Source organism: Ursus americanus, chromosome 14 (genome assembly GCF_024610735.1).
Source record: "Ursus americanus isolate L20-20 chromosome 14, mUrsAme1.1.p, whole genome shotgun sequence".
Lineage (NCBI taxonomy): Eukaryota > Metazoa > Chordata > Mammalia > Carnivora > Ursidae > Ursus > Ursus americanus.
This window is the reverse complement of record NC_142140.1, coordinates 69,591,235-69,615,261: the sequence shown is the minus strand read 5'-3', so window position 1 is coordinate 69,615,261 and position 24,027 is coordinate 69,591,235. Positions and strand designations below refer to the sequence as shown.

Sequence of the window (24,027 nt, the reverse complement as noted above, 5' to 3'; positions counted from 1 at the left end):
AAAAGTCTATAGTTAACATACCTACCAGTGAAATACTGAATGCCTCCCTCCGAAAATGGGCAACAAGGAAAGCATATCCTCTTCACCACTTCTCTTAAACACTGTACTACGGGGCGCCCGAGTGGCTCAGCTGGTTAAACATCCGACTCTTGATTTCAGCTCAGGTCATGATCTCAGGGTTGTGGGATCAAGCCCCACATCGGGCTGACTGAGCCCCACATCAGGCTCCTAGCTCCTTGCTCAGCAGGGAGCCTACATAAGATTTACTCTCTCCCTCTCCCCCTCCCTCCCTCCTCTCTCTCAAATAAATAAATAAATCTTAAAAATAAATAAATGAACATCGTACTGAAAGATCTACCCTAGCCGGTTCAATAAAACAAGAAAAAGAAAAGGCACTAGGACCGGAAAGGAAGAGGTAAAACTACCTTGATTTGCAGATCACATGCTCACATAGAAAATCCTAAGCAATCTACTCTCCCTTCAAAAAAAAAAAAGCAGCAGCAGCAAATAAGTAAATGTTGCAGGAGACAAAGTGAAGATTAAAAAATCAATTTTTTATATACCTGTAAGAACTAGAAAATGAAATTAAAAAAAATAATATTTATAAAAACAAAATATATTACAAATCATCAAATAAACTAAAAACACATCTAACAAAACCTCTATAGTGAAAACTATGAAATCTTGTGGAGAGAAATTTAAGACCTAAATAAATGGAAATATAAACATGTTCACGGATTAGAAGACTCAACCTTCTTAAGATCTTCATTTCTAACCCAAAATAATCTAAAGATTAAATCAATCCTTTACCATGATCCCAGCAGAATTTTTCTTAGAAACGGACATTTATAATTTATAGGGAAATGCCAAAGTCACAGAAGAGCCAAAGCAATCTTGACAAATGAAAGCCCTCGCAGGACTCCTACCCCAGGATTTCAGGACTCACCACAGAGCTGCAACAGTCGCAGCTGTGGGGCTGGTTAAGTACCGGCAAGCAGATCAACTGAACAGAACAGAAAGTCCAGAAACAGGCCAAACGCAGCCAAATCATTTATGACAAAGGCATTAATGTGATCAAACAGGAGAAAGAAAAGACTTTTTAACCGGTGTTACCGGAACTGCGGAATCCAAAAGGAGAAACGAATGCTGACCCTGACCTCACGTTGCACACAAAAATTAACTTCACATGGATCACAGACCTAAACATAAAAGCCCAACCTGTAAGCTTTCAGAGAAAATGCAAGACTATCTCCGCAACAACGAAGCGAAGATTTCTTAGAGAAAAAGAATTAATCGTAAGAGAAAAAAATTTATATGTGGACTTCATCGAAATTTAAAATTTCTGCTCATCAAAACACACCAGTAACAAAACACACAAGCCACAAAAGAGAGAAAATATTTTAACATATAACAGAGACCTTTCATCCATAATTTATAAAGAATTTCTACAATCTACTAACCAAAAAACCCAATAAAAACAGATAATAAGACAGTCACTTCGCAATCGGAAGTATAAATGACCAATAAGCATACAAACAAGTGCTCGACATCATCTGCTGCCAAGGAAATGCAAACTAAGTGCCACAGTGAAATACGACAAAAATAAAAAAGACCGCCAAGAGCAAATGGAGCAACACGAAGGCTCACACACTGCGGGCAGCAGCAGACCCACTCTGGGAAATTATAAGTAAAACACGCATGTATCTAGCAATTCCACTCTCAGGGGATTGATTACACAAGAGAAATGAAAACGGTTGTCTCTAAAGAGCCAGTACAAGAATGTTCACCACAGCCAAGAACTAGAAATAGCTCCAGCTTCCACTAATGAGAAAACGGATAAACAAACCGGTATGTGTTCGCACAGCATAGGATTATTCAGCAATAAAAAAGAAGAAACTACTGATCACACACAACCCTGGATGAATCCCTAAAGCCGTTGTGTTAAGTTAACGAAGACGGACCCAGAAGAGCACACACTGTGACTTCATTTATATGAAGTTCTAGAAAAGGCAGAACTAATCTGTGCCAACAAGAAGCAAACCAATGGTTGCTTCAGGCAGAAGGGGCTAAGAAAGCCTTCGGAAGGGATGAAATGGTTCTATAACCCGACAGGAGAGTGGTCACTGCTGATCGTGCACAGTAGTCAAAGCTTTTCAGCCATTAAGATAAGACCATTAAAAAATAAATACATATATATTTAAGGGGGGGAAAAAGAAAGATATAGTGGCTGAGGTCAGAATGACCTGGGGCTTATCGATCACCTACGAATCAGTATTTAGAGGCTTTCTAATACTAGTCAGCATATATGCTAGTACTTGAAAAGATTCCTCTTCCGTCTACACTACACTAAACCTCAGGGCACAGAAGTGACTTTCCTAAGTTAAACCAGACGGTGTGCCGGGGCCACTCGGGCACCCAACCCACACCAACTTCCTGTGTGCAGCATGGAGTACGATGACTGCCGTGTTTTCTGGTCATCGTCTCTTCACATACAGAGAGATTCTGGTTTATTAAGACTCTGACAAATTAGCGACAAAAAGGGAAAACTTTAACCAAAGCAACACTCAACAGAAATTTCCTGGGATGGGAAGGCGTTTTACCTGTGAGATGGAGCCTCCCAGGATGAAAGATGGTTTTTCTGAAGCCACTGTGGTTTTGGATGACGGGATGAGAGGAGGGGGTGGCCTGGTGGGTCGAGTTGTCGGAAGCCGAACCGCTTCAGGGAGATTAGTGATCACTTGATGTGGAGCAGGCTGCAGGACTTTCAAAGGGAAGAAGAAATGATTTAAAATCGTCAATTTCACTGTCCGCAACACTCTACTTATCTCAGCCATTCCTGAATTTTCACACGACATACACAACTGTAAGTGCGAGATGAGGCTGAGGATGAACGTTTCTGTTTCAAATTTCTCTTTCACTTGAATTAAACCCATACACATATTCAGGTCACACATGGTCTTTGTGAGGCCGAAGTACTCAACTCCCTGTCAAACCAGAGCTGCCGAGCTGATGCTCACGTCAAACTATGTCTGCTTAGCACAGGCAAACGACAATCTTTCATACTCGTTTCTCTCTCTCCACCGCTCTCCGGACGTGCTTCCGAGGGGCAGCCGACACTACAACCCGGAGAGCGGACAGACGTGGCCGACGATCGACGGACGCCCTCTTTACATCTCGCGCACTCTGAGACACGGGTAGTGACTCTGGCTCTCAAAGACTCGCACTTCTCACGGTCGGGGAGGGGATCGGAAGACTTTTCAAAGTACAGGTACCCTTAAAAGCCAGGCGGCGCCGCAGTATCAATGTGTGAGTACAAATTTCCCAGTGGTCCAGTCAGTCTCAACTGAATGCAACGGACGATGGGATGCAGAGACACAGTCATTCTGAAACAGGATGGACATGTCCAGGAAAGGCGGCTCATTCTCGAGATCAAACCACCCCTGTCCAGCACCTGCAGGGACACGGCCGGCAGCCACTGCGCAGAGGAACGATATCTACCTGGCGGGACACCACAGCGGGCCGCGCTCCCACCAGGCCACGGAGCGGCTTTACTGACTCCTCGCGGAGAGAGCCTGCACGGTGACGCTGACCTGCTGCGGTACCTGCCTCTGCACTTCCTGTTCTGGAGCACCTGTGACCTCAGCATAAGGCATTCAGGCGACCGATTTTCCTACGGAAGTTAAAGTCATCGAAATAAGGGAAGAACCCCAAATTAAAATAGTAAGTGTGAAAGGACCAAGCCCACACCATGCAGGGGCAGATCTGACTATATACTAATATCAAAATCTAAAATTCTTGGGGGTGGGGGGAGTCCACCCAGAGAAAGGTTTAAAAACCCTATAAATCTAAATCTTCTGTGTACGCACCATCACTATGACCTAATAAAACCCTCAAAAATTCAATTATAATTTTTCCCTTTAAAGGACAAAGAATTTATCTTTCTTCTTAGGAAAACGAAGTGTTTTCACATTCAATAAAGATCACAACAGGCAAGAGTCAGATTATCAAGCCATTTGGTGAATTCAAGTGTTGCGTGAGTTAGTCATATCTCTGAGAATTTCAACTCTTATATTTAGCCTGCTGAAACCCACCACTTAATATTCGGAGAAATAAACATAATTAAGAAATGGAAGAAGCCTTTCTTAGAAGATGCAGATCAAACTAATCCAAAAAACTACACAAGCTTACAAAACCATGAATTCTACTACCGTAATGCTAATAAAAAGTATTCCATATAATTTACCTCTACGTAAAGCATAAAAAAGCTGAGCGTTTAAAGAGTTGATCAGATATGCAGTCACATTAAGACGTAAAAATACATACAATTATATATATTATATATATATATATACTTTCCTTTATAAAATGAAATTGACGTTGTAATTTTGGAAAATCAGAAAAGCACAGAGAGGAAAATGAAAATCATCCATAACCCAAACCACTTAGATGTGGGCTATCTTAACGTCTGCCAGAACAAATTCCCATTCATTTTATTATCCGTTTGCTTACCTAGTCTTACCCATTTATTCTTCCAGATAAATTGAAATTTAAAATCATTCTCCAAACAAGATGTCACTGGACTTTTCACTAGACTTGCATTAAACGTATGACTACAGGAGACCTGATGCTCTGTAATAATGAGCTTTCTAAGTGAGGAATCTAGACTTTTTCATATAGGTCTTATTTATACATTCCTCATTAAAAATAATTCTAGGTATTTTACATTTTCTTGCTAGGAAAGCCATCTTTTTCCATATGCATGAGTTTACTTGTATAAACGATTATTGCAGATCTATAGGAAAGAAAGATGTGGATTTCTGTAGACCATTTTTTTCTGAGAAATTTAATGAACTTTCCTTTTTGTTTTAATCACTTCAGTTGATTCTTGTAGGGTTTCTAGATGGATAATCTTATCCTGTGAACAATGATTTGTCTTCTCCCTTCAAATAGCTACATCTATTTTTGTTTCTTTTTTTCTTTACTGCACTGTAAGTGGTTGGTACCTGATAGTTTCTATCCCAGAAGAAGTTCTCTAGCATTTCACTAGTAGGTGGAAGGTTTGTAATTGGTGAGAAATTCATTAGCACAAGGTATAAAGAGTTCTCCGGCTTACTAAGATATTTTTAAAAACCAGAAACAATTCCAATAATACCAGCTAATAATGAAGTATGTACTCTGTGCGGAGCGCTATGAATTACATGAATTATCTCACAGAGCCCTCATCATCCATGAGATTATTAACCCCATTTCACAGATGAGGAAACTGAACCTCAAAAGAATCACACCATACTGCCCAGCCAAGGTCACACTATGCGGCGTAAGCCTGACTGTGAGCTCGAAACCACATGGCAATATGTCTCCCTGAAGCACTGGGTGTTGAAATGCAGATGCCTCTGGGGTATCTGTCAAGACGATGGTACTCTTCCCTTCTTAGACGTATTAATATAATGAATTAGATTAAGTGTCCCAATGCCGTGCAGATTTATAAAGCAAACCAACTACAAAAGAAAATCTTGTCTTCCTTTCTAGAGAATTTAACATGGTAAAATTATTATTATAACTTCTGTGTGACTGTTTTACCATTTCCAGTAAGTTTCTAATAATGTGGAAACTACCTTGTCAAGGTAGTGTTAAAGAAAAAGCAGAAATTTACATGTTTCTAAATACAGGTATTTAAATCATCATGTACTCAAAGCTGAAAAAAATAAACAACAAAATAAACAGGCTAGATTCAGTTGCAGGGAAGTATTGGACTGAACTGATGGTTAAACCTGCATTGGAAGTTCAATTCTAACTCTCTCTACGTTTGAGTTCCCTCACTGCAGGGAAAAGGCTTCACAGTGAAGTGGGGGTTCCCTTGTGTAAATGCTCCTGGAAAGTGGGAACAACTGTTCCCGCAGGTTTCTCAGGTTTCTCCCAAGTTCATCTACAGATGGCAAGGCTTACACCACTTAAAAAGGGTACACGGTGATTATTTGTGCCACTCACTCACATTACGACGAATACAATCGAACAGATGCTGCCTGTTAATTTCTAAATGAGACCATGAAGGGAAAAGTCAAAACCCCGGTCCTCATTCAAGCGAACTGTACCAGTGTGGTGATGGGTTCACAGGTCAATCCACATTCTCACTATACTGAACATTCTATAAACTATTCTGTGATGTTGCACTGAAAACATCTGTGTCAAACATTCTGCATAAAGCCATTTAAAGGCAAGTATATGATTATACAAGAGAGATGTGTAAGTATAAGGGAAATTATCCTTTACACTGAACTACGGATAGCTGTAAATTCAGGAGAGTCTTCAGGCATTTGGTTAAAAAAACTACACAAACATACTAGACAAGCTAAAACAAAACTTAACCTTGAGATCAAATGTAATCAACCACCCTGGTTTCTAGAGTTACCCTGAACAAAACTGCTATCTTATTAATAAACACCTCAGTATCACATTAATAAAAAATATAGTTACAGTATGGTTTTAAGACTACTGCATTATGATTAAAAATTAGGATACCACTCTGATCTAAACGATGGATCTAATCCATCTAAAATGGATTAATGTGACTAACCACAGAGAAATGCAGTTCATTGTTCAGAGTCTCAGAATTTGGGCTCTAGCCTGATTGAGTCTCTCCAGCTTCCAAATACAACCCAACTTGCAGAGTAGATCAAGAAAAGATATTGGGGTCCTAAAATAACCACTTGATATTGCATATTACAGAATGATCCAGATATTATTAACTAAATAATGTTCAGCTTTAGCATGACTCTGGCAAATACCATTTGAATGTCATTTTTTCTAGGTTTTAATTCTTCTCCCAACATTTATTCTAAATCATTTATGTAAGGAATACATCAATAGACTTTAAAAGTACTCTATAATTTATCATTCTCATGACAGATTTTCTCATAATTGGACTGCTTAGAAGACATGCACTTCTGCTAAGTCCATTTATACTCTATTTAATTCATCCCTTCAACATGTAATTACTGAGTACACACTGCGTCGATTACTGAGGATTCCCCGCACCCAGTACACTGAAAGCTCCTGAATCATCAGTCTTATTACCTTCATTCAAGAAATACTCAGTTAGCACCTGCTATACACCCAGCCTTGCTGGGTATTACTACTCTGGTTCACATTTTTACTAGCGTAAGATTTATACTTAAAACACCAGCAGTTTTATATTTAAAACTCTAACATGAGAGGTTCAGTGTGCCATGTAACTAATAACTCATTACTGGTGTAACTGGGCCGGGGGGGGGGGGGTTGTCAAGATCCGTTAAGTACCACAGTTCCTATTTTATATTAAATAGTCCTTGAAATGCATGACATTCTACAGCTAATTGTTCTTACTTATCCCTGTAAGGTATTGCAAAGAGTCTTCTGAATCATTACCAAAAAACCTAAACCAAAGTAACAAAGACCTTACTTATAGTCTTATTATTCTAAGCATGTTATAGGACAAGTCAACTATCAACCGGAACACGTGTGCCATTTCCTAACCATGCCTGAAGAATTTATTACAATTTAGAAATCACCTCCCCCACTTTCAAAAGAAACTGAGTGCAACTAGAAAGAACATGCATATTGGTGCCTGGCTGGCTCAGTGGGCGGAGCGTGGGAGTCTTGATTTCAGGGTTGGGGGTTCAAGCCCCATGTTGGGTGCAGAGATTACTTTAAAAAAAAAGAAAATCTTAAAAAAAAAGAAAAGAGCATGCACAACTCGAATCTGTCACTTGAAATAACAACAGTGACATAACAATGTTAACAGTACCTCTGTGGTATCTATTATACTATGCATACACTGGTGCACTAATTATTATTATAAATTGTGTATGTATTATATAAAGAATAACACTGAGCCATGTGTTACAAAACAATACTGAATGGGGATTCTTTCTTATGGGTTGTAATCTCAGTAAGATAGAAATAGACAGACTGACTGACTGATCTATTACTTACACTTTACAGATGAGAGAACTAAAAGTCAGAAAAGTTATGGGACTTGTCCTTGGCCACACAAGTGGTGAAGGCTGGGGTGAGGGCTGAGTCAGGACCGTGGACCACGGTGAGTACCGCTGAGGATGACTGGCGCTATATGCAAAGTTGTCTCCCATCATATCACGGAATGAGTATTACCCTGTTGTTACATGGGATTTGCTTGGAGGACAGGATAACAATTCTCACTTGCTCTGAAAACTCAGATGAATGGAGCAGAAAGCATGGCTTTTACAGTCTTCCAGCAGAGAGATCAATATCAGGAAACTTGTATTAACAAAAACCATTACAAATGTTACACAGCCGCCTGTGAGGAGTCAATAATACTAACATTCCTCAAAAGTTTACAAAGGAATTTTGTGCTGGGGACAAGAGGAATTCATCAACTGACATGCAGATAAACTACAAAGCACAAAGGACACGACACTTTGGAGCATAGTTTGTCTCCCTTCAGAGAAGTTCTTTGTGGGGACAGCTCTACCTACCTTCCCACTCTCTGTTTGGACTCTTGGCGGTGGCACAAGGACTTGTAGAACTCCTACATTCCAGATCTATCTGCTCTTGCCTCTGCCGCTGTTCTTCCAGGAGTGCGGATTCATGCATTGCTTTAATGTGTCGCTGGTAGAGGGCATAGCCGCTCACTGGGGTTCCAATCGGTATATTACATGGGGTACAGGAAACCTACGGGAAGAAAAAAAATATAAATACACCAATGACCAACATAACAATGACCCTCTGTTGCAAATAATGCTTATTTCCGTAACGTACTGGTTGATGTGATTTTGCCATTTTTTGATCAAAGTAATCATCAAGTATAAAATGCTTAAAATGCTGAACAATCACTTTCAGAACTGAACACAATATAAATCATAAAAGCTGTAATGAGAGATCAAGATCAGAAATTAAAATACTGCTGTCTGCTTTCAACTTCCGATGGTCAGATCCCTGGTGGCTCAGCCCTGGCTCTTACCCCTCCTCTCCAGGTTCTCGCTAGGTAATCACACCCACTTCTAGGCATTTAAATGTCATCTACATGTTAGATGACATTTCTATTCCAATTTCTATTTCTTGGACGTTTGCTCCAAGTTCCATACTCACAGAACAGCTGCTTAACAACTCTACTCGGGTATCTCAAAGCACCTCAAAACTTACATTTAATGGGAACTGTTCATTTGCTACATTCAATGCTTCTCCTTCAGTGTGACCTCCGTCTTAGAAAATGGAACCTTAACAGCTTAAGCCAGAAACCCGGCAGACATCCTTGACTGATCCGCCTCACCTCCCACGATCAAGTCACGAACACAACGGGATGGGTGTTAAATGTTACGTCTTCGGACAGGCCATCCCTAACCGTCCCTCCCCATTTTCCTCCTTGCGGCAGCCCTGTTTCTTTCTTTCAGGGTACACAGCGCTTCCAACAGCACAATTCACAATAATGGCTGTCTTCTTTGTTTCTTTTCTGTCTCTCTCACTTCGGGAAGGAAAGAACCTGACCTGTTTGGTTCAATACTAAATAAACAGCCTCTAACACAGTCCATTACTTCATGAATACAAAAAATTGTGGGAAAGAGTAGAGATCTGAGTTTTGTAGAACCTATTATCTAAATAAAGACTTCCATAGTTTTTTCCACTACTATAAGTAGAAGTTTTCACTGAGCCCAAAACATACACGTCATTTTCTTGCCTTTGTCCTTTGGCTTATATATAAACATGGCGCTTCCTCCTTTTGCTATAAAGCTAAATGAATTGTTCTGGTCCAACCAAAACATTATTTCCTATGTGGAGTCTTTTTCAGTTGTCTCATTAAGAAGGAAGCTCTCCTTTCTCTGAAATGACCATACTGTATTTTTTAACTTAACAGAGCATCACATTTTTATAATTCATTTTAAGTTTATAATATTTTTCTATGTCTTATTATCAAGAGCAATCCCTGTTTTTTGCAGTCAGAGACTATGATTTATCAATATTCTATACAGCAGTAACAATGCTGTCTTGAACTGGGCACACACTTAATAAAAGTCCATTTGAGTAAATCAGTGAATGAACAAATGTTTAATGATTTTTTTTATGAGTCTATCATGAGCACATACTTAACTTTTATCAATTATCATGTGAGACAGGACAAATTTTTATCCCCTCAAGTACAGCAAGAGCTAAAATATCACTAAGTAAAGGAGCAATACCCTGGTTTGGAATTCAGTGTCAAAAGAAAATCAAACTTATAGAGATTATTAAAATAAAATGTAAATAAAACTAGATTTGGAGATGTACACTGAAGTTAGCCATAATCTCTAGAATTCATTCTAATTATTCAAAACCTAGTTATATCGTTTTTCTACTACTGTCTCACAGCAAAACCAACAAAAACAAAGCTTACAAATATTTATGGCTAGAAGATTACACTTCTTTGGTGTTTTTTTTTTTTCCTGAAATGGAATCGCCATTTCAATCAACCATCACAATGAATCCATTTGAAAAAGCAAACAGAGCGACAGACAAATGGCTAAACAGAATGTGGTACATACACACAAAGGGATATTCTCAGTCTTAGAAAGGAAGGAGATTATGACGGGCACTACAGCCTGGATTAACCTTGAGGACTTTATGCTCAGTGAAACACACCAGTCACAAAAAGACAAATAGCGTATGATTCCACTTCTATGAGGTATCTAGCCAAATTCAAAGCGACAGAAAGCAGAACGGTGGTTGTCAGGAGCTGGGGGGAGGGGAAAGAGGGAGTTACAGTTAAATGGGAAGACAGTTTCACTTTTGCAAGATGAAAACGTTCTGGAGATCTATTTCACAACAACGGGAATGTATTTAACACTACTGAACCATACACTTAAAAACAGTTAAGATGATACATTTTACGTTGTGTTTTTTACCACAATTTTTTTAAAAAATCAAGTACTGATTAAAAAAGAGAAGAAATGTCTCTAAAGGTCTTTGTTCCTTGGGGCGTCTGGGTGGCACAGCGGTTAAGCATCTGCCTTCAGCTCAGGGTGTGATCCGGCGTTCTGGCATCGAGCCCCACATCAGGCTCTTCCACTATGAGCCTGCTTCTTCCTCTCCCACTCCCCCTGCTTGTGTTCCCTCTCTCGCTGGCTGTCTCTATCTCTGTCGAATAAATAAATAAAATCTTCAAAAAAAAAAAAAAGGTCTTTGTTCCTCAACTTCACCTCTCTTACTCACATTGAAAACTTACCATTGGTGGAATAACCGCAGCTCTGTGCTGAAGCTGCGGCAGGTCCAGTGGATTTGGTTTTCCTGGGGATGAGACCAGTATAGATCCAGGCGGGTTCAATAATGAAGGCTTTGAGTCCAGAGGAAACATTCTGCAATTGGCAACAAAAAAAAGATAAATCAATATATTAAGACTTTAAATGTACAATCATAATTCCTTTTTTAAAAAATTTATTTATTTATTTTAGAGAGAGAGAGTGCGCAAGGAGAGGGGCAGAGGGAGAGGAAGAGAAAATCTCAAGCGGATTCTGTGCTGGGTGCAGAGCCGGACATGGGGCTCGATCACACAACCTGAGATCACATCATGAGCCAAAACCAAGAGTCCGTCGCTTAACCAACTGCTCCACCCAGGCACCCCTAATCATATTCCTTCTAAGTTAATGTGTGTGCACACACGCAACACATCAACCTTAGAAGAGAGTTGAACAGCAAGGAAAGGGAAACTATAATGCTAATTTTCCAAGTAAAGAAACCACATATTGATGTATAGGTTGAAATTTATCTGAATTTAATCATCTGCATCTAACCATCCAGTCTGAATAAATTCCATTATAAAAGATCAGGTCCTAAAATACCACTAATATACAAACACATAGTTTACAAACTAGTTATCTGTTACGGATATATTGCCAGGATCAGAGAGTATTTTTTCAAACATCTGCCCACTACCATTCCAAAATTGAGAATTACACCCCAAATTTCAGACTCTCAGTTTCTCATCAAGAGTGGGAAGAAAGGGCCACACAGAAGCGGCATGCGCACACGGCAACCACTTGCTGACCTTGAGGCAGCAGGTGCCCTCTCCAACAGCACGTGCTGCTCTGTCCCCCGCAGCCCCCACCATCCTACACTCCTCCAAGCTTCACTCGGTTTCAGTACCTACACTGGCGTTTACGACACCCAGCATATGAACTGGGGAGATCATACACGAGCGTTATACCTTTCAGGCTGGACCAGACCCCCCAGTGTTCCTGGGGGATGATGAACATTTTAAAAAGTACGGATCAATAAGAAAATAAGAATGTATAAAAGAAAACAACATTTGTTTTATTTTTTATTTATTTATTCGACAGAGATAGAGACAGCCAGCAAGAGAGGGAACACAAGCAGGGGGAGTAGGAGAAGAAGAAGCAGGCTCATAGCGGAGGAGCCTGACATGGGGCTCGATCCCATAACGCCGGGATCACGCCCTGAGCCGAAGGCAGACGCTTAACCGCTGTGCCACCCAGGCGCCCCAGAAAACAACATTTAACATGAAAAATAGGGGCTTGTGTTCCCCCTCCCTGCTTGTGTTCCCTCTCTCGCTGGCTGTCTCTATCTCTGTCAAATAAATAAATAAAATCTTTAAAAAAAAAAAAAAAAAAGTAGGTGGTCGGGGTGGGGGGGGAGAAAAAGAAAAAAGAGTTGAACTGGGTTTCCGATTAAATGATGTTTTAGTCAAATTCCTTTCTAGAATGTGTGCCAATCAAACATTCTACTACGAGTCTAGGTGATCCTATTTCTTTCAAGGAAAAGGAAATCCCAAGGCAAGTAGACGTGTTAAATAAAGAGCTATCTATTCCTGTAATTTTACTGTAATCTTTACTGTAATTTTTTATAAAAACCATAAAGATAGGATATTTTTATGCTATTACTTTAATGACTAAAAGTAGTTCTATATTAATCTGTATTATGTATTTTAAATTATACAAAGTGATCAAGATAATTACCACTATCTTATATTTAAATTATGCTTTCTAAAATACTTCCAGAACACTTAACATGTTTCTCCTGTCAACATTTTCTATCTAATACACAGGTACAGGGTATAGCAGGCCTTGCTTTGAGGCCGTGTGGTCTTGGAGCAAACAAGCCAATGCCTCTGCTTCACCACCACATCCCACATCCCACCACTTCCAACACCAGGAACGGCAGTCATCCGAGGTTCAGATCACAAGTTTTGTTAGATAAAACCCCCCACGGGGCGCCTAGGAGGCTCAGTTGTTAAGCGTCTGCCTTCCGCTCGGGGCGTGATCCCAGGCTCCTGGGATCGAGCCCCACATCAGGCTCCCTGCTCTGCTGGGAGCCTGCTTCTTTCTCTCTCACTCCCCCTGCTTGTGTTCCCTCTCTCGCTGGCTGTCTCTCTCTCTCTGTCAAATAAATAAATAAAATCTTTAAAAAAAAAAAAAAGAAATCCCCCTCGTTGCTACACATGGAATGCATGTTAACAACTGATGCAGAAAAAATTATCCCTTTCATTGGAAAAGAATGATCACACAATCGTTCTTGGTTATCAAACCAGATGAAGAGCATCATACCCCAATATTAAAAGCATGTGGACTACCTCTAAACTGCCGACATTCATACGGGAATCATCTCTGCAGCCGGCACCATCCTGTGACTCGGTCAGCCTCCAGCAGAGCAAGGAACAGAATATTAGAGCAGCGAGTCTCACCTCTGTCTCTCGGGCTCTCCATCCACATCTTCATCCGCACTGCAGGTGGCGCTAGAGTCATTGTCAGACTGGGGCTCGGGCCTCTGGGTGCCGACCTGCGGGGCCACCACCAAGTCTTCATCTCTAGGCTCTGTCTTCTCGCTGGCTCTCTCCAGGTCTCTCTCTTTGGTATCACCTTCAACTTTAGATGGATTGCTCTCCGGCGCCCTCATCTCAACATCTACAGAGTCTGATTTGGCAGTCGTGGGGAGATCAAGCACAGAAGTCACTTCGGCGCTGTGCTCCTGACGGTCAACGTCCATTGGCTCTGCCGCCTCGACGGTGATGCTGTCGTTCGCCTGCGGCTCCACACCCTCACTTTCAACTGGTTTTGCACTTTGCACTGCTGAGGAGGGAGACGCGCTGGGCGCAGGTTCCGTGGTGGACTCGAGCTCCGCCCCCGGTTCGGTGTTGCCTCGAGGAGTCGCGTTGTCAGGGCTATCTTCGCTGGGCTTGACAGCTTCAACTGGTGAAGGAGAAGGAGCACTTTCTGTATCAGAACTATTTTCAGCACCTTAAAGATAATGATACAGCATAAAAATCTGATAATGAACATGTTTCAGGTGGTGACAGAAGCCATGCTTGAAAGTAGTTGTTTGGGACGACTGATACTCCTTACATGGCCTCAGTGAAGTCTCATGGCCACTGGGAAGCCAGAGCGAGTGTTCACAGAGCATGAAAGGGAGAGGTCAAATGGTCCTCACCTTCTGAAACTGAAAGCGTAAAAGCTTTTGATATCTAAAAATAATTTACATGAGGGGCGCCTAGCTGACTCAGTCGGTGGTGCATGCGACTCTTCATCTCGGGGTCCTGAGTTCAAGCCCCACACTGGGTGTAGAGATTATGTGAATGAATAAGAACTTTTAAAAATATATTTTAAAATAAGTAAATAAATGAATAAACAAATAAAATTTATATGAATTTTGAAAAATGAAGACAGATGCAAAATCAAAACTGACCAGAAACCATTCCCATAAATGGTATTTGGTTTATTTCTACCAGCCTGTGGCTGTGCTTTTCCTTGACCCACGAGGCCTGACAGCCTAGAACAGCACCATCCAACAGGAACATAATATGAGTTACATCTGCCTAAAATTTTCGTTTTTCCGGGGGCCACATTAAAAAAGTAAGAAGAGATAAATTAACTTTAACAACATATTTTATTTCACCCAATGGGTCTGAAATACTATCTTTTTAATATGTAATCATGTGGAAATATAATAATATAGAAACTAGCAGTAAAATTTTTACCTTTTTGGTTACTAAGTTCATTATATTTTACATTTCAGCCCATCTCAATTTGGACTAGCCACATGTATCTAGTGGGTACCATACTACGTAGCAAAATTCTAGAATAACATTACATAGAATTTCAATGTAACATTGTAACCCTGGTCTTTCCCCACATCGTTGGTTCCACTTTGTAAATACAGTTTTAATCTTTGACATCTTTACCTAGGTATTTCAGAGGAATCACAAATTCAGGATTTCCTACACTAGACTAAGTCTATGGACTCAACACATCCCAATCAGGTTCTTTTCCAGTGTTTACTATCTAATTATACCAGAGACCTTATCAGGAGTAATCTTTTAATTCTCCTCTCATTTATCCCCATATCCTACGTAGACAAGTGTCACAGAATACCCCTTGAGTCCATCCACTTGTGTTCAACTGCTCGACTGCCCCTGTAGTCCAGAAACAACTCTTCCTATCTTCCCCCTCAGACCAGTGTCCACAACGACGCCAGAGGGAGCTTTTTAAAAGCCAAATCTTACCAAAACTCTGCTGCTCCAGTATTCTCTTCATTCCTGCCACACGGGCCTCATTTTCCACAAAACCTCACAGAAAAAAAGCTACTTAATGTTCAAAGCCAAAACCCATTCAAAACAAAATTTAAGTTTCAAAGCCAACAACAACTTGCAGAAAAAAAATAAAACAAAATCTAATATTTCTGAAACCCCTGGAAGGTACAGAACTTCCTAAGCTTAAAATATGAGCGCCTTCAAAGGAACATATTTAAGTAGCTCTAATTACATACAAAATTTAAACTCTGGTAATTTAAAAATAAAACAAAACAAAAAGCAAATGAGATGGAGAAAATATTTGTGTACACAAAGCATGAACATGTGTAAGATATTACATATAAAGAGCTACTAAAATCACTGAAAATTCCCACTTCAGAAGCAGTCAATTCACAAAAGAAATCTACAGAAACTAACAGCAATGCGAACTGAAATAAATTAGAAACTTCAATTAGCAAAAACTCAAGAAGATATTTACTTTTTCGGGAAGTGGTCATTAATTTGTTCAAGTGACAAATAGGATTTTATTTCTGTTCTTAAGTTTCTTGGGTTGAACTTCTTTCCTACTGGGGCTTCTAGCGTCATTAACTCTTTTTACATGAAAACATACATATGACACATGTAAGCCACCATAAAAACAAATAAACCAAACTCACTGCAATAAGGAAGAAACGTAACCGACGCTACTAACTGGACACGTAACTGTGGCAGTGACACTGAAGCGGGCAGCTTACTGACGCCGGGCGGCCATTCTATTCCATTTTATTTGTTAAATGTTATTTATTTATTTTTTGAGAGAGAGTGAGTGTGGGAAGGGAGCAGAGGGAGAGAGAGAATCTTAAGCAGGCTCCATGCTCAGTGCAGAGCTCGATGCAGGGCTCGATCTCACAACCCTGAGACCACGACCTGAGCCGAAATCAAGAGTCAGCCGCTTAACTGACTGAGCCGCCCAGGCGCCCCTGAACGGCCATTTTAAAGATCTTCAGGTTGTGGCGACTGGACCATCGCAGGCGCTACATAAATATTTGTTGACTGAGTGAAGAAACACATGGTGCTCAAGTTTAAGGTCTCCATGAAAACACTGCCAGTGCCGTCTGCTTCACGAAGCAGTTCCTAAATAAAATGACTAAGCTAACGTTACGTAGTTGCACTAGTGGAAGTCACAACTGAATTTAAGATGTTAAGTCACCTTCACTGTCTTCTGGATTTTCTTCTTCATTAGAAGCTTCAATATCTTCATCCTCCTGAGCAGAGACAGTGGAAGCTACACTTTCACACTGGGACACGTCTCGCTCTTCACGGGGCTTCCGCGAAGTCTAAAGGAGAAGAGCACTGAATTGAATGATTTATGATTTAAACAGCTAAGAGGAAACAAAGGAACGTTCTCGCCTCTGAGATTACACGGAACGCCGATACACACATACTAAACAAGAAGGCTGCATGTCTGACAACTGTTCTGGTGGGCGTGCGGTCGCCGCTAGGGAACCACTAACTGGCCTCTCGTGTAGACGGACTGCTCTCATCAAACCGATCAAGTTCCGTGTGGACCGTTTTTTGAACTACTCGCCACCACACATGTACAAAGAGCCAAAAACCACAAAACTCCTGCTATTCTCCCCCTCCAAATAATGTATCTTTCTAGTAAAAATAACATATGCATTTATTTTCTATTAAAAATAAGACAGTCGTCGGAATGTGGAGGACACAGAAAGCTGTCAAGAAAAACAAAACAATAATGGCTCATAATCGCACCAGCTAGAGATTCTAACTACACTAATACATTTCCTTTCAGTCTTTTATATGCATGTATGAATACGTTATGTATAGCACATGAAAATAAAACATTGCCCAATGTAGTTACATATCCTACTTTTTTAACCTTATGTAATCATGAACTGAACATACCTCTACATTATAAATTCTTCAAATTATTAATGATTCCATAAAGACACTCTGTACCAACAGATATTTAAAATTCTATTTTAAGGTATTTAGGCAATTTTAAAGTTTTGTGCTGTTAATAAAGCTGCAATAACCTCCCTTCCCTAACATTAAGAATTATGTGATTTCGGGGCGCCTGGGTGGCACAGCGGTTAAAGCGTCTGCCTTCGGCTCAGGGCGTGATCCCGGCGTTCCGGGTTCGAGCCCCACGTCAGGCTCCTCCTCTATGAGCCTGCTTCTTCCTCTCTCACTCCCCCTGCTTGTGTTCCCTCTCTCGCTGGCTGTCTCTATCTCTGTCAAATAAATAAATAAAAAATCTTCAAAAAAAATATTAAAAAAAAAAAAAAAGAATTATGTGATTTCATAAGCAACAACTCATCACTGGTGTCACCAATCATCATTGGTGTTACTGAATTTCTTTTACTATTAATGAGGACAAATTCCCTTTTTCTTTAACAGGACTTTTCCTTCCACAAACAACGTGTTTACATAAAACTGCTCATTCTTCTACTGGGATCAGAGATCTGTAAGAGCATGTGTGGATATATTTAAGTGTAAGACATCAGCCATTTATTATATTTATAATCGCATGTTCTAACTATGAAACTGAAGGTCTCCTGTCTCTGTAGACCCAAGGATCCCGGCCCTGGCACTGCTCTGTTCTCCCTTACCGAACCTGTACTCACCAGACTTCAGCTACAGGTCTCTCCCGGGGACACTCCTCAAAGAGGAAAATAAATTATTGCTATCCCAACTGTTAAAAGTATATGTTAGGATCCAATTAAAGCACTAAGTCAAGAGCAAAAAATCATGTCCCAGTGTCAGTTGTAGAACTAGGTGTAATTGTGAGGCTAAAAAAATGCATCACTATGTTCCTAGAGGAATGCAAGGGGAGAATCCTCTGGCCACACTCTTTAGAAAGCTTTAGGAAGACTGCATGAAGGCTGCAATATTTTTAGGCGTTAGATAATAGCTCTTAAAAGGATTTTTCCAATGTCGAGGCTATCTCCCTCCTTTGCCAATATCCACCCATGCTGTTTGGTATTTCCACTGACGAATATAGAAGAGACATGTTTCACCACCACATGACATTCCTCTGTTCACCTGCAATCACCTGCTACTTCTCCAAGCATTTTCTTCACTATATGACAGTACCACTAATTTTAATGTAATAATTCAAACCTACAGAAATGTAATACCTATATGTCTTGCACCGTGTTTTGATATAAGGTATTTTGTCATGTTTTCTTGAAACCTTTTTGAAAATAAAACACTCTTAAAAAAACGGAAGCCTGTTGTCCCTGTTACTTCGATTGTAACTAAAATGATTAGAACAAGAAGTTTTAAAGATATTTGTGATGGTTAATTTTATGTGTCAACTTGGCTGGGCCAGAGCACCCAGATATTTGGTCAAATATTATCCTGGATGTTTCTGTGCAGGAGTTTTTTAGATGAGATTAACAATTCAACCAGTGGACTTCTGAGCAAAGCAGATGACCCTCCAGAATGGAGGGGGTGGGGGAGTGCTTCACCCCATCAACTGATGGCCTTAATAGAATTAAGACTGACGGCCCCCTGCTCTCCCCCTCCACCCCCCACACCCCCCCCCCCCCCAGCAAGAAAAGAATCTGCCAGCAGATCGCCTTTGGACTCCAGCTGCAACTCTTTCCTGAGTCTCCAGTCTGCCAGCCTTCACCATCAGATCCAAGCGTCCACAATCACAGAGCCAATTTCTTAAAATAAATCACTAACTCATATTCTCTCTCTCTCTCTCCACACACACACACACACACACACACACACACACACAGAGCCCGTTGGTTTTGTTTCTCTGGAGAACCCTGACTGATCTTTTGAAAACATGTCTGATTCATTCTCTACTTGATTTTCTCCCCAAACATTTTGAGTGGTATTTGATGAAGTCAAGTCTCTCTTGTCAGCAGACCTTTTGTTATTGCTTTCTTTCCTTAGTTTTAGTTGCTACAACACATTTTTAACCTTTACATTTTCATTTTTAACATTAAAAGGTCTTTTATATAACTTTTTAAATCAATGTTATACTTCATACATTTATATTTATTAAAAGTTCAAACCCTAACAAATTTAAATATCTACCTTTTATTACCCACTCTATCATTCTTATTAGTCAAAATTTTTTTATTTTTTTACTTTTTTTAATTTTTTTTATTTTTATTTTTTTTTAAGATTTTATTTATTTATTCGACAGATATAGAGACAGCCAGTGAGAGAGGGAACACAAGCAGGGGGAGTGGGAGAGGAAGAAGCAGGCTCACAGCTGAAGAGCCCGATGTGGGGCTCGATCCCATAACGCCAGGATCACGCCCTGAGCCGAAGGCAGGCGCTCAACCTCTGTGCCACCCAGGCGCCCCTAGTCAAAATTTTTTGGTCTAAGGATACAACACTCTTAAAAAGCACTGAAGACCCTAAGGAGGTTCTATTCATGAGATTATACATAATGATATTTACTATATTTGAATTAAAGCAGAAACATGTAAAATATTTATTAATCCATTTAAAAATAACAATAAACCCATTACATGTCAACATAAAAAAGTTTTATAAAAAAAATAACTATATTCCAAAACAAAAGGATAATTTCATGAAAAAGCTTTTTTTTATGTTTTTGGAAATTCCTTTTAATGTCTGCCTTCACAGAAGACAGCACAATTTTTAAGTGTGCTTCTACGTATAACCTAATCTGCAGACATAGTACTGTTTTGGCTGAAGTATATATAAAAAAAACGTCTGGGGGCCCGTGGCTGGCTCAGTCAGTAGAGCATGGGACTCTTGATCTCAGGGTTGTGAGTTCAAGCCCCACGCTGGGTGTGGAGCCAACCACACACACACACAGTCTGGCCTCACAGAGACATGTAGTTGAAAAGGGAAGCGTATTTTAACAATCTTTTCAAACAACCATGGATATTATTCTTTGATATTGTACCAGAACTCAGCAAGCAGTCATCTCTTAAAGGGTAACCGTGATATGAAATCTGAAACCATATCAATAAATTTTTTGTACTCTATCAAAATCCATTTATCTATCTAGAACTTTGGTGTATTAAAAAATATTTTATACATCTTTTATCCATACATGACATCCATTGTGACATCACAAATGGGTCATGTGGAAATTATGGAGTTACACGGATTTTTCAAATCTGCACGCATGTCACTGTATATCAAAATAACATACTAGTTATTATTACCACTGATCTCATCAGAAAAGCCTTTGAGTATTAGAAAGATATAAGCTTATGGTGAGGGAGACAAATTTTCCAAAATTCTAATTTTTGCTGAAAAGCTTGAAATTTAAAAGCAGCAATAGATACTTCTGCTTGCTTTCTCTGGAAGACAGTCTCACTCATTTTCAAGAAAATGTCTGCCAAGGATTCAAGTCTGAAAAACCATAGTTTTTCTGTCATTTTTCCAATTAAAACTGAAACTCCATAAAAAAAGGAAGGCTAGTTCAGCTTGGAATGCAAACAACTGCAAAAGTACTTTCCCTCGACAGAACCGGCACACTTTGGTATGGAGCAGAAGGACTTTATGCACACTTCTCGTTTCATCACACACGTACTCAAGGATCAGGACTTAATAAAGCTCATTTTTATTGCTCCGCCAAGGACAAGCGAAATTGGCATATTTGTTGTGAAACTGCAAACATCTGGAGATGAAGAATGCCGAGTATCTAGTACAGGGCTGCCCTGCCATGACCCACGCGAAGGCACCAGCACTTGCCCTCACAACTCCTTTGACACCATCCATCCAAATCTAACACAGTGGGAAAAAGTAAGTCACATCTTCATATTGTTACAAAAACAGTTTTGGCCTCATGGAATCCTCAAAGAACTCTGTGGACATTGAGAACACTGGCAATTCCTCATTAAGGAATTTTCAATAATCAATACTTTCTGGTTTTTAATATTTAATATATTAAATAAAATGTTTAATATTTAATATTAATAATATTAATGGAAATGGTTTTAATATGCCATATCAATTCATTCAACAAGGTCAACAGAACTCCAACTAAACTTTTCAATTCAAACTCCAAAATGTTTCTGTTTTTCAAATCCCATCTAAAAATTACCGAACTGTCGTTACTACTAACGCGAATTTTGTTCCTTGGGCAGTAATCAGAGAAAAAGTCAACTTGTGCGGAGAAACTAGCAGATTCTTCACAGATAAATGCAATAAATAAAAATACGGGATACAAAAAACTTTCTCTCAAAACCAGAATTTGAAAGTCAAAAACAGAACAAAACAAAATAACTGTTGGTTAAAAATGAAATCCGTTAATAAATAAAGACTCGCGACCTGGGACATACTCACTTTCTGTTTATGCTGCTGCAGAAGGTTGTCAAGATTGTGTCGCCTTTTATAATTAAAGTAGAAGTTTTTGCACTGTGCTTCACTTTTAGTTCCCACCATTTTGGCAATTGCTGCCCAGTTACGACCATGCTCTACAAGACCTGGATTTGAAAAACAGACCAAAGATTAATTGAGCAATCACCCGACAGAGCAAACAAGAGAAATAATAAAATCAACTTAATTACAGTATTCAAAATCGTTCACACTACTGATATATTTTAATACTTACTTAAATACGTACTGACACGAAATTCACTGACAGCTCTACTTTGCCACCCAAATTTAAAACATGCTCATTAATGGAAGGGCTCAATTTTATCTTTGTCATGTGTCTCCCAGAGAGCTAGGACAATGTTGGACACACAGTAATAACTGAAACACTTGTAAACTGAGTCACCAGATACTTCTACATCTTTGGAAACAGTGTATCAATATACAGTTAATAAGGTAACCTTATAAATAGTTAACACAAAGATATATATGACTATATACAGAATCAGCAGGTCTTCATTCCATTCACAATCAAGAAATGCCCTCAAAAAAATTAACCGGTTTTAAAAAAAACAACCAACCTGCGGTAATACAACGCGTCACAGAAATCTATGCAATCTGACACTTTTTAACCGAATTATGTATATACATACACGTACCCACATGCAAGGAATACGGGTATATAAATGCACGTACACACAGAGAGCTACACAGACAGGGATATATTTTAGATACAGGTGTATCCAAGCATGAATTTCCAGGACAAATTTAACAATTTATAGGAAAATAGGAGTTTTTCGTGGTTAATGCGAGTCGCTTCCTTAATAATGACAGTTGGCAGATTACTTGCAAATCCTTCTGATACATGAACAGAGCTGAGAAGAGTGGAGACTAAACAGTCCTATGGGGGTGTATCTACCTGAAAAAGATCACTCTATGATACAACTAATATCTACTTATTCCACTGTGACATTCTGAGAATCAGATGAGAATAAATGTGAATCTTTTCTTTTTTAAATGTAGATCTTTTAAAAAGTTATACATGTAATCATGACAAGTTATAAATTTGCTAATCATGGCAAATAAACGTCAAATAAAAATATTTTAAACACAACACATTAAAGTGCCATATTTTTGGTAAAGTTGGTTTGTATGACTTAAATGCATCATTCATTACCTATTAAATAGAAAATAAACCTGAAATGTGTCACTAAAAGGTCAACTTATTTATAAGAATTTTATCTTTAGAACTATACGGTAAATGGCTAATGGTTCTCAAAATTACTTTATTTAAAACTAAAGCTATTTTTTATTTATAAACCAATTATTTATCCTATTAGAAATTTTACTTCAATTTCAAATCATACTATGTTAACAAGCAACAACAGAAAAACACAAGATTCATAATGTTCCAGAGTAAGATCAGGGCCACACAGTGACAAGTGGCAGAGACAAAATTCAAACCTTTGTCTGGCTCCAAAATTCACACCCTCTCCTCTGAATTGCAGTGCAATTTCTTACAAGTTTATAACCAAATGCCTTACAAAATACAAACTGAGGAGATATGTACCACGCTATTAAATCCAACTTTTAAATAACAGAAAATATAGACCGTTTATATTAAAATGCCCTCCAGAACACTGAATCACAGCTATTCTGGAAAAGTGAAAATAGTCCACTTGCTCTCTAACAAAATGACATTCAAAATAAAACTGCAGAGGGTATCACCCCATCATAAAGAACTCAAGTCTACCTCTAAATTCTATTTACCACCACAGAACTTTCTTCTTTTCTTCAATTAAAAAAAATTCATTCCATCTGACTTACTACTAATAACCCTGAAAAGCCCAACCCAACCCAACCAAAACCCTGAAGAATCTCAAGAACTATAACTTACCTTTTTTAGCGACTTCCATTTCTTCTTCTGTCCATCGAGAGGTTTCTACAGGCTCTGTGGAAACTGAAATAAAGAGAGAGAATCCAGTAAGGCAAAGAAATATTAAGTTCATTCACAGATTAGATGACACCGACCTGTTTGTCTGACACAAAGCCTGTCTGAAGCATGAGGTGAAGCAAACTATGGACCCAGGATGGTGGCAGGCTCTCCCCCACCAACTAAAGGCACATATTCAAGGCTTCTCAGGATCTTTTTCAATGTTCTTTGAACCCATCTCTAC

The 24,027-nt window shown here is 39.3% G+C and overlaps 1 protein-coding gene across 21 annotated transcripts in view; it reads right to left on the bottom strand.

Annotated features, from left to right (window-relative positions):
• NCOR1 (nuclear receptor corepressor 1) overlaps positions 1–24,027 on the bottom strand; it is a 148,335-nt gene that overhangs the window by 36,231 nt on the left and 88,077 nt on the right. For 9 of the 21 annotated variants that reach the window (XM_045778291.2, XM_045778290.2, XM_045778304.2 and 6 more), the window contains 8 exons: positions 23,748–23,810; positions 21,821–21,960; positions 16,716–16,842; positions 15,500–15,562; positions 13,685–14,237; positions 11,213–11,342; positions 8,493–8,688; positions 2,601–2,761 (listed from right to left, as the gene is read on the bottom strand). In XM_045778291.2, coding sequence (XP_045634247.2) covers positions 2,601–2,761; positions 8,493–8,688; positions 11,213–11,342; positions 13,685–14,237; positions 15,500–15,562; positions 16,716–16,842; positions 21,821–21,960; positions 23,748–23,810 — 1,433 coding nt within the window. Of the gene's footprint in view, positions 1–2,600; positions 2,762–8,484; positions 8,689–11,212; positions 11,343–13,684; positions 14,238–15,499; positions 15,563–16,715; positions 16,843–21,820; positions 21,961–23,747; positions 23,811–24,027 lie in introns of those variants that run through there. The other 12 variants (XM_045778300.2, XM_087867656.1, XM_087867657.1 and 9 more) reach the window with 4 other exon arrangements.